Source organism: Chiloscyllium plagiosum, unplaced genomic scaffold (genome assembly GCF_037043375.1).
Source record: "Chiloscyllium plagiosum isolate Xiang-an unplaced genomic scaffold, Cpla_swu_hap1 HiC_scaffold_3, whole genome shotgun sequence".
Lineage (NCBI taxonomy): Eukaryota > Metazoa > Chordata > Chondrichthyes > Orectolobiformes > Hemiscylliidae > Chiloscyllium > Chiloscyllium plagiosum.
This window is the reverse complement of record NW_028270141.1, coordinates 130,494,795-130,509,190: the sequence shown is the minus strand read 5'-3', so window position 1 is coordinate 130,509,190 and position 14,396 is coordinate 130,494,795. Positions and strand designations below refer to the sequence as shown.

General features: G+C 41.9%; 1 protein-coding gene and 1 non-coding gene across 5 annotated transcripts in view; one reads left to right on the top strand and one right to left on the bottom strand.

Annotated features, from left to right (window-relative positions):
* kif6 (kinesin family member 6) overlaps positions 1–14,396 on the top strand; it is a 570,521-nt gene that overhangs the window by 168,637 nt on the left and 387,488 nt on the right. For all 4 annotated transcript variants that reach the window (XM_043687249.2, XM_087983390.1, XM_087983396.1 and 1 more), the window contains 3 exons: positions 1,106–1,312; positions 2,192–2,335; positions 7,932–8,018. In XM_043687249.2, coding sequence (XP_043543184.2) covers positions 1,106–1,312; positions 2,192–2,335; positions 7,932–8,018 — 438 coding nt within the window. The remainder of the gene's footprint in view (positions 1–1,105; positions 1,313–2,191; positions 2,336–7,931; positions 8,019–14,396) is intronic.
* Positions 3,906–3,977, bottom strand: trnag-ucc (transfer RNA glycine (anticodon UCC)). The gene has a single exon. It is a non-coding gene; the product is annotated as a tRNA-Gly (tRNA).

Here is a 14,396-nt window from a genome sequence, read left to right as displayed (position 1 = left end):
TTTGGGGCCTTGGAGAGAAGTGAGGGGGGAGGTGTGGGCGCAAGTGTTGCACCTCCTGCGGTTGCAAGGGAAGGTTGCAACCTGTAGCACAGCATTTCAACTCCCCCTCCCACTCCACCGAGGATATGCAGGTCATTGGACTCATCCACCGCCAAACCACAACAACCCGACGGTCGGAGGAGGAGCGTCTTATCTTCCGACTGGGAACCCTCCAACCGCAGGGGATGAACTTGGACTTCACCAGTTTCTTCATCCCCCCTCCCCCCACCTTGTCTCAGCCGGATCCCTCCAGCCCGGCACCGCCTTCCTGACCTGCAGTCTTCTTCTTGACCTCTCCGCCTCCATCCTACTCCGACCTATCACCCTCACCTTGACCTCTTTCCACCTATCACATTTCCAACGCCCCTCCTCCAAGTCCCTCCTCCCTACCTTTTATCTTCTCCTGCTGAACACTCTCTGCTCATTCCTGAAGAAGGGCCTGTGCCCGAAACGTCGAATCTCCTGTTCCCTGGATGCTGCCTGACCTGCTGTGCTGTTCCAGCAATAAAGTTTCAACGGCAATTTAGCATGGCCAATTCACCTAACCTGCACATATTTGGGTTGTGGGAGGAAACCGGAGCACCCGGAGGAAACCCACGCAGACACAGAGCGGACGTGCAAACTCCACGCAGACAGTCACCTGAGGCTGGAATCGAACCCGGGGCCCTGACGCTGTGAGTCAGTAGTGCTAACCACTGAGCCACTGTGCTGCCCAAAATATCTTCCAAAGTTGAATCAGATCTGATGTTAGACACAGTGCTTAAAGTTTTGTAAGCTTGGGATGATTGGTCCAGTCAGTACCCTGTCTATTGCAAGTAGCCAGTCTTGCAGATCTAACAAACAACATGTGTTCTTTGGCTAATCATAGGAAGCAAGAAGCTAAATGGTAACCCTCCATTATGAACTTTATAAATTACCGCGAGAGTGAAACTGCCAGGGTACAATGTTCCAAAGCTTCATGGTTATATATTCCTGCTGTTGAAGTCTTTTTTTGAAGAATGAATTAAGAATACTCCAATAGTGATAATGGCAGCTGATATTTATGCATTTTATCTTCATTTATCAGACACCCATGAACCAGGCCTCAACTCGATCCCATTGCATTTTTACCATTCATGTTTCTAGTCGAGAGCCAGGCTCTGCAACTATTCGTCGGTCCAAGTTGCACCTGGTGGACTTGGCTGGCTCAGAACGTGTCACAAAGACTGGAGTTGGAGGACAGCTATTGACAGAGGCTAAGTACATCAACCTGTCACTTACATACCTGGAACAGGTAAGGTTGGATAGCACAACAGACATTTGCTTTGTTAAATTAAAAATGGCTTAGTGGCAAAAATAGGCATTGTTTTTATTGTCTGATTGTTGTAACTGTTATATCCAAATGACATTGTAACAATATGCATAAAAAGTACCATTATGAACATGTGTAATGGATTTGTTCAGAGTTTTAAATTAGGTGAAGGGAGGTAGTTTTCATATTTCCAAATAAAGGTCTACACCTGTTTCATAAACATGTAGTATAAGTTAAAGTGCAAAGTTAAAAATCATACAACACCAGTTTATACTTCAACAGGTTTAATTGGAAGCACATAGCTTTCGGAGCGACGCTCCTTCATCAGGTAACTATCACCTGATGAAGGAGCGACGCTCCAAAAGCTAGTGTATTTCCAATTAAACCTGTTGGACTATAACCTAGTGTTGTGTGATTTTTAACTTTGTACACCCCAGTCCAACACCGGCATCTCCAAATCATAAGTTAAAGTAAGTGTGATGTAATGAACCTCTTCCATTTGCGGTGCTGCCCACACCTGAGGACTGTCACAGTCAGAAAGTCTAATTGATTAAACTTTCTCATGGCCTTGAAGTTTTGAAGAATTTTCCTATTTTCATAATTTTGAATTAACATTGTGTAAAATGGCATCCTATTGCATCTAACGAGAGCCTTGACTGTTGTTGAATTAAAATGACAGTCTGTCATTTTCTAGCATTGTTAATGATACCTTTTCTGGCACAAAATTGAACTTCACTGTTAAAATTAAAGTTGAAGGGAAGAAATATGACGCTTTCTATATTTTACAATTTCCAAATGTGATTTGTTTGTTGGTTTCTATGCACCAAAGAACACAGTTGAAATTGTTTGTTGAAATTACAGGTTATTATCGCACTTGCAGAAAAAAACCGTACGCACATCCCTTATCGAAATTCAATGATGACATCTGTTCTGAGGGACAGCCTGGGAGGAAACTGTATGACGACAATGGTTGCAACATTATCTGTGGATAAGAGGAACTTAGAGGCATGTACAGCTTGTTTACTTCTTAATTTATGCAAAGCTCAGAACTTACGTTTGAAGGAGGTTCTTTGACAAATGTGCTTTGGAAGTGAGAAAAATGCCTTAGTAATATGCTCTAGCTTTTCTTCACTTGCTGTGTAATAAAGAAAGGCATACTTGGGGGCATTTGTCCAAAGTTATCCTTCATAACTATGAACCTGTAACCTCCTCTAGGTATCTGGAAGGATTTTCTTGGGAACAGAAGAAATTTTCTTTCAAATTTTAAGGATTAAATTTTCACTTTTTTTCCCAAAATGATTTATTGACACCAATCCTATTTTTTCAGAACTGGAGGAAGTTGCATCCAGTTCCAAATTACAAAATCTGTTGGCAATAAGCTAATAAGCACTCAGCTATGAAATCAATTGAAAGGGAATGGTAAGAAGCTACAGATGTACATTGATATAGATAATAATAGAAGAGCGGTTAGTAAATGGGAGCTTGCTTGCAAACATGGAACGCTTTTTACAACATACAGTTATTAATTATGCATCAAGTTTTCAGTCAATACTGAACTGTTATCAACAAGGTTAGTCTGGTCCATTAATGTATTTGAAGTGCATTTGGTTAATAAAGATAAAGGTGATTTATCTTGAATTCACAATTGCTAAAATAGGTTATGGAATACTACTGCTGAATTTCTTTTGACTTTTCTGGCAGACACCGTTGGTGGAAGTCTGCCAGGACTCAGACTTGCTGGATTCTGCTTTAAGTTGGGATTTGAAATTTGCAAGAGATGGAGCCTCAGCACTTGCCTCCAAGGGCAGAGATAGTGAGGGGTGTAAGGAGACTGAAAGCCAGGAGTTGCTGTAATGTAGCATGGTCTCAAAAATATGCCCAGGAGAAAAAGGCAGAGTGGCATGATGACAGAGGCAGGGTTTATGATCGGGGTCCTTGCTTATGTAGTGGCCTTGAAACAGAATTTTTGTTTATAGAGTGATTCCCATTTTTTTCTGGCCATAGCATTGTTAGCTCCCTGATTCAGCATAACTCCTTCCACTCTCTGACCCCTACCACCTGAAGAGCAGTGCTGCATTCATGGACTCCTGGGCCAGGTTGGCACCTTTGTACAGGAATTATACAGCTAGCATAATGCCTATTTCCCTGGTTTTATACTCTCAATATTAGGTTAGATTAGATTCCCAGCAGTGTGGAAACAGGCCCTTCGGGCCAACAAGTCCACACCAACCCTCCGAAGAGTAACTCACCCAGACGCAATTGTCTCTGACTAATGCAGCTAACACTATGGACAATTTAGCATGACCAATTCATCTGCCCTGCATACCTTTGGACTGTGGGAGGAAACCCACGCAGACATGGGGAGAACATGCAAACCCTACACAGACAGTCGCCTGAGACAGGAATTGAACCTGGATCCCTAATGCTGTGAGGCAACAGTGCTAACCACTGAGCCACTGTGCTGCCCCAAGCAAGGAGCGATCTGAGAGATCCATTTTACCACAGAATGGAGCATTTATATTCTCAATTTATCTCAGTAACTTACCTTTAAAAGTCAGTTTAGAAACCACAACACTGTGATGGCTGGGAATCGAACCCAGGTCAACTGCTTGGAAGGCAGCTATGCTCACCACTATACCACCATCGCCCTCTTTAAGGACCTTCCATGTTTCAACAAGATCACCTCTCATTCTTCAAAACTTCAGAGAATAGAGGTTCATTCTACTGAAATGTTTACTTCTAGGGTACCCTTTCATCCCTGCTATTAATCTAATGAATCCTTGTTTCACCTGCACCAAGTGTATGCTTCCTTCAACCAAGAAATCAGAATTGCACACAGCACTCAAGGGGTGGTCTCACAAAATCCCTATGTAATTGCAGGAAAATTTGCTTGCTTTTTCTAGTCCAACTCCCTTGCAATAAATGCTAACATGCCGTTTGTTTTGCTAATGGCTTACAGTACCTGCATATTAATAGTTGGAGTTAATTGTTCCCCGGTAGGATGTAAAATATTTATTTGGACCACTAAAATCTTTTGATATGATCTGTTCCTTTCTTTGCCATGTTCCTGAATGGAAAAATAGGCAAAAAAGTAAGCTGAGCCATAATTTGCTACTTTGTTTAGAATATGAAGTGAAGGTGCCGGGTTTTGCTCTGGGTGGGACAAAGTCAGTAGTCATATGATACCACGTTATAGTCCAACAGGTTTATTTGAAATCACAAGCTTTTGAAGGGCTGCTCCTTCATCTGGTAAAATTTTGTTTTGACGTTCTGTGCTATCTTGTGATTGTGGCTGATAATCTGGCATTAACGCATCTTCTGACAGCTTGAACATTCATGTTGTGCCTAGGGCAGTGGCCTTCCAAAGGTGTCTAATTCGACTCTGTCTTTTTTGGTCGCTGATCTGCAAATCTCTCTGTCGACTGTTTCAGTTTGTTGGTTGTCTCATTGGACTGAATTTTGGGAATTGTGGAAGAATTCCTGGAGCCTCATTCACCTGATGTCTGCTGCGAGACCAGTGAGGTCCATTTTGGTAGTGGGACAGAAATTGAGCTCTCAGCTGAGGACTTTGATTTTGTCTGGTTGAAGGGTGTGGTCAGACAAATTGACAATGGATTTCCCTGTGGTGATACTGGTTTCAATCTGGGGAGGCTGAGATACTGCTAGTCGTGATGTCAAGTTTCTCCAATTTCCTTTTCTTGGTATGCATGTTGGTGGAGTAGTTCTGTTGCTTGGCAGTGTCTTGTAGCTGGTCCGCTGTGTCCTGAAAATATGGATTCTACCTCGATTTCAAGGTTGTGGCATTTGCAGTAGAGTTCGTGTATGAGACAATTGAGGAGTGCCCGAGAGGTGCGATGGCAAACTCTCTCGGTGTAGTCTGTGTTGTAGGTCGACTTGAGTGAGTTTGTGATATGTATTCCTTTCGGGACCTTCTCTGCAGAAACTTGATGTCTGTGTCGATATTTGCATCTTCTTGAGATCCTCTCCACTTTGAGGCCAGCAGTTTGTGGTGTCGATGGTAGCCATGATGTGGAGGTGCCAGTGATGGACTGGGGTGGACAAGGCCAGAAGTCACATGACACCAGATTGCAGTCCAACAGGTTTATTTGAAATCACAAGCTTTCAGAGCTTTGCTCCTTTGTCAGATAAAATTACTTCACCTGACAAAGGAGCAGCAGTCTGAAAGCTTGTGACTTCAGATAACCCTATTGGACTGTAACTGGTGTTTTGTGTGATTTCTGACCTCGTTTACGTTAAAGTGCAAAACAAATTGCCTGTCTCAAAAACATATGTCATTGGTAAGGGACTTGAGCTTATTAACAGTCTCATTCCAAATTAGACATTAGATGGAAAAGAACAACAAAGTACCTTTTACCAGGGCTACTTACATAGGATCACGGGCATTATATGGAGAAACATTGTCACGACTGGTTGGAGGTGCCTTTGGGGCATTGAGATGAAGGGATAACTGGTATTGGCAGAACATATCCTTAGTCTCTCAGATTTGCATCTCACAAAGCAGAAGTAGAATGAATGCTGCTAGATGTAAGAAAACAACAAGGCAAAAGTGAGGACTGCAAATGCTGGAAACCAGAGTTTAGATCAGAGTGGTGCTGGAAAAGCACAGCAGGTCAGGCAGCATCTGAGGAGCAGGAAAATCGACATTTTGGGCAAAAGCCCTTCATCAGTGGGCTCTATTCCTGATGAAGAGCTTTTGCCGAAACGTCGATTTTCCTGCTCCTCGGAAAAAAACAACAAGGCTGGCGAAAGAAGACCTAGTGATGGAGTACCTCCAAGAGTGAGACTGGAGTAAAATAGATTGTGGGAGCTGGTAGTGGAGCTTCACTCCAAAAACAAGCATTTTATTTTCCTCGAAAGGCATAATCTATGATTCTTTTTCCAATCATTTTTTAAATTTGTGCCTTCTTGTTCAATCAGTAAGAGGTTTCTCCTACTGAACAACTTTGTACAAATATAATTACTTTAATTCTGGAAAAAATGTAATTCAAAAACATTTGTAGCTATTGCAATAATAAAAACATATGGAGTATATTATTAAGTAGGCTAGTTCCTACTGCCAGAGTTACATGAACTTCAACGTCATTGAACAATTTTAGTCGCAGATAAGCTGAGCGGAGATCAAATCTCAAAGAGGGTGGTGGAAGGATGGTGGTGTGGCCTATTGCCACTTAATTTAAAAAAGAATCCTCAAAATCACTTTTCCAAATCCAACTGGAGCCAGTCAGAAAATGTTACCACATCAGTTTATGCCCATGATATCCTTGTTGAGGGTCTAATTTGCAATGTCTTAAGTCACTTGGTATTATAATTCTGTTTTCACTTTGTTTAACAAGTTGAGACCACAAATGTTTGAGATGAACTTCAGTCCATGATGATGTGGATCTGTGTAGCATTTTATGCATTGCTTTCTAGCCCTAGCACATAGAACAGTTTGTTCTTCCTTCTGTCAAGTGACTTACTCTTTCAGTGTATTTAATGTAGTATTGGAACTATTTAGAGAGAAATGCTGGAAAATCTCAGCAAGTCTGGCAGCATCTGTAAGGAGAGAAAAGAGCTGACATTTCGAGTCTAACTGACCCTTTGTCAAAGCTAAAAAAAGGGAGAAATGGGGAGGTATTTATACGAGGCTGAGAGAAGGTGAGTCATGGCTCCAGAAGCAAAGGTAGCAATAAAGAGGTGATACTGACAGTGCATAGAGAGATTATAGGGAGATTAGGGGCTGTGAATGACCAATGCTGAAGCCAGTGTGATGTGACAAATTATGTGGGGGATGGGGTGGGTGAAGCAGAGGCAAAATGGAAAACAAGGGAGAAGGGTAGCAAAGGAGGAAGAGGAGAGGAAAAAAAAGTGATGAGAGAGAGAGAAAGAGAGACAATCAAGAAATAAGAGATACAGAACAGTGAAAAAATAATTTAAAAAATGAAATAAATAAAATAAAATTACAGAGCAGAATTAAAACAGAGGGGTCGAGATGGGATAATCATCTGAAGTTGTTGAATTCAGTGTTGAGACCGGCAGGCTGTAACGTGCCTAGTTGGAAGATAAGATGCTAATCTTCCAGTTTGCGTTGAGCTTCACTGGAACATTGCAGCAGGCCAAGGACAGACTTATGGGCATGGGAGCATGGGCATGGCTTGCCACTTCAACCCACCGAAGTCTGTGTGATAATAGTAAATCAAATAAAATAAAAATGTTTAAGATTGGAGGAGTTCATAGCTTGAGTAGGATATAACCTTTTCTTCCTATGGGGACTTCATAACAAAATTTCATGAGCTTAAAAAGAGAGCTAAGCTATTTGGAGTTAATGTCAGCGAGCACTTTTTCATGTAATGGACAGTGGAAATCTGGAATTCGCTTCTCTAAAAAGTTTTGAAGGCTAGACCAACTGATATTTTCAAAATTGATAGTGATAGTTTTTTGCCAATAATTTTAAGGACTGTAGAACTAATACTTGTTGATAAATTAATGACAGATCCATTATTTTTGGGGCTTGAGTGGTGAATGGTCAACTTGTGTTCTTGTGTGCCTAATGACTTTTTGGTTTGAGTAATCAATTATTCAAAATTTTCTTCTACCGTAGGAATCTATTTCAACATGCAGGTTTGCACAAAGAGTTGCACTTATCAAGAATGAAGCTACTCTGAATGAAGAAATTGACCCAAGACTGGTAAGCAAAGTCTGAGATAGTGATGTATTGAAATAAAAAATTCAGTCTCATGTTTCCATAGTGCAACGTAATCTCAGGAACTTTGGGTGAGAGAACCAGCACTGCTTCATTTAGACTACCATCCTTTCTTTGAATACTGCTTCCTGTATTAAAGATGGGTTCAGCCAGTGACTTCACGATAAAGTATATTTACACCAGTAATTTGTTCATGATCATGCTTTTGGTGATAAAGTGATGCACAGCATTCATATTTTTCTGCAATTTAAATTCAGGATTGGAAGGATCAGTTATGTAGTTCTCCTGTTATTATAATAGATTTTAATCTGTCTGACATTTTCTGTTTAACTACCTAGGTAAATGCTATGAAATTATCTGAACTCTACAACTTTAGATTGGAGCCAGAGAAATTTTGTGGAATTTCCCAGGTAGCAGGGGAAATACTTATTGAAAGTTAAATTTCTCGTGTATATCCCGAGAAGATCTCTGCATCCAAACTTGTACTGGGTGCCAACAGGCATTGTCAGTTATATGCAGCCTTCAATGATCTTTGCATTACTGTGACAGAGGAAATTGGGAAATCTTGGGAGTTGTTTGCAGCATCATTGACTTAGGCAAGATCTGGGTCATCTGTTTTAAGAACAGATAACCTTTCTTTCTAATACCTCCCCTTGATTAGTTTTTATTCCATTCAGTTTCTGACCTATCTTTTCTGTGGCTTTAGTCCATTCCTTCCTTGGTATGTACTGACGCAGAGTATTCAGTTTGTGCCTCAACCCTGCTGTATGCCTCATGTATAAATCTCTTCTTTGATTCTTGATCAACCACACTTCTCCTCTTTCTACTGGTTTACTACTTACAACCCTACAGAAGAAGCTGACAGTGACTTCTCTGACTGTCTCTTTACTTCTATTACTGTCTTTTATAAGTCTGCTCTGATATTTTCATAGTGAGCCTGGTTGTGATCTGTATTGTCAATTGAACATCTGTCATTCTTCTCTTGTCGTTGATCCTGAACCATTTTATCACAACCGATAATAGTTTAATGGTCATCATTAGATTTTTGATTCCAGAATCTTATTAGATTCAAATTCCACTATTTACTGTGATTGAATTTGAACCCAGGCTCTCAAAATATCACCTGGGTCTCTGGATTACTAATCTCGCAAAAACATCACTCGGCCATTACCAGATTTGAAAGGTATCAAATTATTTCATCTATAAGGGCAGTCATTATTCTGTTTCTCCTTTTTCCTGCCAATCATTGATTCCAGTCGACTTCTGAAGAAGAGACATCTTGGACTCAAGATGTTAACTTTGTTTCTATCTCTCCACAGATGCTGCCAGACTACTGAGATTCTTCAACACTTTGTTTTTTTATCGATTCTAATTTTCCTGAGCCAACCTCTTATTGCATTCAAGTTGATCCTCTTCCAATTAAGTACATTACACTCTGCATTACACTTGTCCTTTTCTGTGCATAATCTAAACATACTGTGATTATTATACCTTACATGTTTCCTGATTATATTCAACTCACTTGACATATAATTTTTTCCAAAAACCGGTCATCCGTCCTACTTTCCTTGAGCTAGAAACTGACAGAACAGGAAAATTCTCTTGAATAAATATCAGCAATGCTTACCCACCTCTGTTTTTACACCATTAGTACCCAAGTATGTATTCAGATAATTAATGACCCAATCATCACCACTCTACTTTTTGTACCTCATAGAATCTTAATGTACAGAAGATCCCACACCAACAAAAATCTACAACTAAAGACCACTTACCACCAGAGGCTCATAGCTTTGAGTGTCAGTATCATTTCAGATGCTCTTCCAAGTTGTTTATAAAGGTTGCGAGGTTTTTCACCCCAAAATCCTCCCAGGCAGTGCGTTGCAGCTTCCCACCAGCATCTGGGTTAAAAACAAAATCCTCGAGTCCCCCCCAAAGTCCTGCCTTTTATCTTGAAATTATGCCACCTTGTTATTATTTACACTGCACCTAAGTGGAACTGCTGTTTCCTGTCCATTCTATGCATGCCCCATATTAATTTATACACCTTAGTCAGGTTCCCTCTCAATCTTCTGAAGAAATCTTCATATCTAAACTGCTCAGTCCCAGGCAACCTCCTGGTGAATCCCCTCTGTATGCCCTCCAGTGCTTTTACATCCTATAAGTGTGGCTACCCGATCTGCCATAGTACGCCAGCTCTGGTCAACTAAAATCCTGTACAGCACCAATATAACCCCCTTGTTCCTTTAAATCTATATCACAAAAATGAAAATGTAAATGCACTTGGTTAGACTAGAAATATCTTTTTGCCCAACATGAACACAGTGGATTTAAATGGTGTCCTTTCTAAACTTCCTTTCAATGTTTTAAAACTACTGTTATACATGTATAGCCTAAGAGTTACATCTCAGTTGATCTAGAGGTACACATAACATAAATGGGAAATGCGAGCCAGTAGTGCTGCTGCTACAACCACCTGAGGTGTTAGACAATGAAAGCTAGTTCTTCCATATCAATGCATTGCTGGTTTGCACTTTCATTTTATTGGGCATGCATTTTTACATACAGAAGAACTAACACTAAACATATGGGAATGATATGGATATGAATGGCATGTCTGTTAGTTCTTCATGGGAGACTGGTTAGCAACGTTAGATCTCATGAATACAGGGAGAACTAGCCATTTGGATACAGAACTGGCTTGAAGGTAGAAAGCAGAGGATAGTGGTGGAGGGTTGCTTTTCATAACCAGTGGTGTGCCACAGGGATCAGTGCTGAGTCTACTGCTTTTCATTATTTATACAAATGATTTGGATGTACAGACAAGTGCTAAACATTTGTAAGTCCATTCAGTATTCTAACAACAGTAGGCTAGAAACTGTTTTGAAACTGCCTGGTGCGTGTGTTCAGGCTTCTGTGCCTTCTCCCCACTGTAGAAAAGCATTGCCACAGTGGGATGGATCTTTGAGAATGCTGGTGGGCCTGGTAGAGAAATTCTATAGATGGGAGGTTGGCCTTTGTGATTGTCCGGGCTGAGTTCACCACTATCTGTAACTGTCTCCGATCTTGAATGGTACAGTTGCCATACAAGGTACTGATAGATCCAGAGTTGAAAAGTGTGGTGCTGGAAAAGCGCAGCAGGCCAGGCAGCATCCGAGGAGCAGGAGAATCAACGTTTTGGGCATAAGCCCTTCTTCAGGAATGAGGCTGTTATGCCAAGCGGGCTGAGATAAAAGGTGGGGGGGGAGTGTTTGGGGGAGGGGCGCTGGGAATACGATAGGTGGAAGGAGGTGAGGGTGAGGGTGATAGGCCGGAGAGGGGGTGGGAGCGGAGAGGTCAGGAAGAAGATTGCAGGTCAAGAGGGCGGTGCTGAATCCAGGGGTTGGGACTGAGCTAAGGTGGGGGGAGGGGAAATGAGGAAGCTGGAGAAATCTACATTCATTCCGTGTGGTTGGAGGGTTCCTCGGCGGAAGATGAGGCGCTCTTCCTCCAGGCGCCGTGTGGCCAGGGTCTGGCGATGGAGGAGGCCAAGGACCTGCATGTCCTTGGCGGAATGGGAGGGGGAGTTAAAGTGTTCAGCCACGGGGCGGTTGCGTTGGTTGGTGCGGGTGACCCAGAGGTGTTCCCTGAAAAGTTCCGCAAGTAGGCGGCCTGTCTCCCCAATGTAGAGGAGACCACATCGGGTGCAGCAGATACAGTAAATGATGTGTGTGGAGGTGCAGGTGAATTTGCGACGGATATGGAAGGATTCATTGGGACCTTGGAGGGAGGTGAGGGGGGAGGTGTGGGCGCAAGTTTTGCACTTCTTGCGGTTGCAGGGGAAGGTACCAGGAATGGAGATTGGGTTGGTGGGGGGTGTAGACCTGACGAGGGAGTCGTGGAGGGAGTGGTCTCTCTGGAACGCTGATAGGGGTGGGGAGGGAAATATATCCCTGGTGGTGGGGTCTGTTTGGAGGTGGCGGAAATGACGGAGGATGATACGATGTATCCGGAGATTGGTGGGGTGGAAGGTGAGGACCAGTGGGATTCTGTCCTGGTGGCGATTGGAAGGGTGGGGTTCAAGGGCGGAGGTGCGGGAAGTGGAGGAGATGCGGTGGAGAGCATCGTCGACCACGTTGGAGGGGAAATTGCGGTCTTTGAAGAAGGAGGCCATTTTGGCTGTTCGGTAGTGGAATTGGTCCTCCTGGGAGCAGATGCGGTGGAGGCGAAGGAATTGGGAATATGGGATGGCGTTTTTACAGGGGGCAGGGTGGGAGGAGGTGTAATCTAGGTAGATCCAGACAGGATGTGCTTGATGGCACACCTCTAAAAGTTGACATGCCAAATTTTCTCAGCTGCCTGAGGAAGAAGAGACATTGTTGGGCCTGAGGAAGTGGTGGAAGCTGGCACAAAATTTAAAATACATCTGGATGGGTATATGAATAGGAAGGGCTTAGAGGGATATGGGCCAAGTGCTGGCAAATCGGACTAGATTAGGTTTGGATATCTGGTTGGCATGGGCAAGTTGAACCGAAGGGTCTGCTTCCGTTCTGTTCATCTCTATGACTCTGTGAGTCTAGTGTATATTTCTTATAGTCGGTTTGAAAAATACCATGAGGTCCACTTTCTAATATAAACCCACAATCAAGTCACCCCATAAATATATGCAAAATACAAGTGGAGATGTGTGTAAAAATAGATAAATCTTTCTATGTGCTCTCATTCATTTTGTGGTTTGGAAATTAAAGAAAGTATTGGATCATTTCAGAATTCTCATGTTGTGTACACGCCCAGATTGTGTATTTGGAGAAGTGTTACTGCTTTTAGTAAATTGTAGTTTTTGTTTGTTCCTTGGCATAATTTTTCTTGTTCAGTCATTTTTAATTGATTGTATGTCACTTAGCATCTCTGGAGTAATAATGGTATTTTGCCCAATATCTTCACACACATTTTAATGAACTTTGCTGAAAAAGAAATATGGCTGAATAATGTATATCATTATTAATAAACCAACCAATCATCAACTTGTGAGAGGATCAAAGATGAATTGCTGAGAATTTCAAAAATTTCACATTGTGCTTGGTCTCCCCTAAATTTATGAAAGTGTGTTGGTATGCTAATTTTCCATTGAACTCATCATAGCCAGTTTGCCTAGTAATTATCCAACCTAGGTACGCTGAACATGATAATTCCCAATACATAACCTTTTGCCTCTCCTGAGCAGAAAGTAAGCATCTGCAACTTTATTCCCTTGTATTGGAACTCTCACTGCACATTGCAAGTTCAGACTAGCAGCTGTGTTCTTTGTGACTCAGCTAGCTTGGTCAGTGATGGTTGTACCAAAACCATCCTTGGTGTCTGCTGCTGAAGCACTCTACCCAGAATGTATTGTTACCCTTATTACTTCATCCAGATTATGATTTTTACCTTTGTATACGAACAGTGAGTAACCTGTTGAGGATGAGATAGGTCATTTTCTTGGCATGTATGATGTGAAGCTATGAGTCTTCATGGGGTTTGGAGTCATCCCATGACCCCATACTAAACCAGTCTTCCTTTTCTGTGCGCAATAGCATCTCTGTTCTGGTGGATCAAGTACTGGGACAATGCTGGTGGAGACTTCAAAGTTCGCTAATGTGATTTGGAGAGAATTGCGATGTTGGTTTTGTTTCTCAGTCTGAAGAACTGTCTTTACAATGTTCATAGAAGTAACCAGCTGCTTGTGAGTAGAGCTTTGTAAGGTCAGAAGGTGCTGGAGAAACTCAGCAGGTCAGGCAGCATTTCTAGGCAGAGAAACAGAGTTAACTTTTGAATCTAATATCATTCTTCTTTGGAACTCAACTGGGCTGGGTTTACCCCTATTCAGAGCAAAATAACTGGAGTGGAATTTATTTCAATCTATTTAGACATGTCATAATACCTTGTTTTAAAGCAGAGGTTAAGAAATGGGTTTTGTGCTTTCTGATTGACAAAATGGTGCTTGGTATGCAAGAACAGAAAAGCAGTAACAAAGTTCAGTACATTGACAAACCTTTTCACATTTATGTTTCCATAAGATCATAAGATATAGGAACAGAATTAGTTCATTTGGCCCAGCAAGTCTGCTCTGCCATTCGATCATGGCTGAACTAATTTTCAACCTATTCTCCTGACTTCACCATTTAATTCTTGATCTCACAAGTGATTATAAACCTATCCATCTCTATCTTAGAGGCTTGGCCTCCACAGCCTTCTGTGGCAAAGAGTTCCACTGATTCATCACAGTCTGATGAAGAAATTCCTCCTCATCTCAGTTCTAAAACATCGTCCCTTCATTCTGAGGCTGTGCCCTCAGGTACTAATCTCTCCTACTGGTGGAAATGTCTTCTCCATGTCCACTCTATT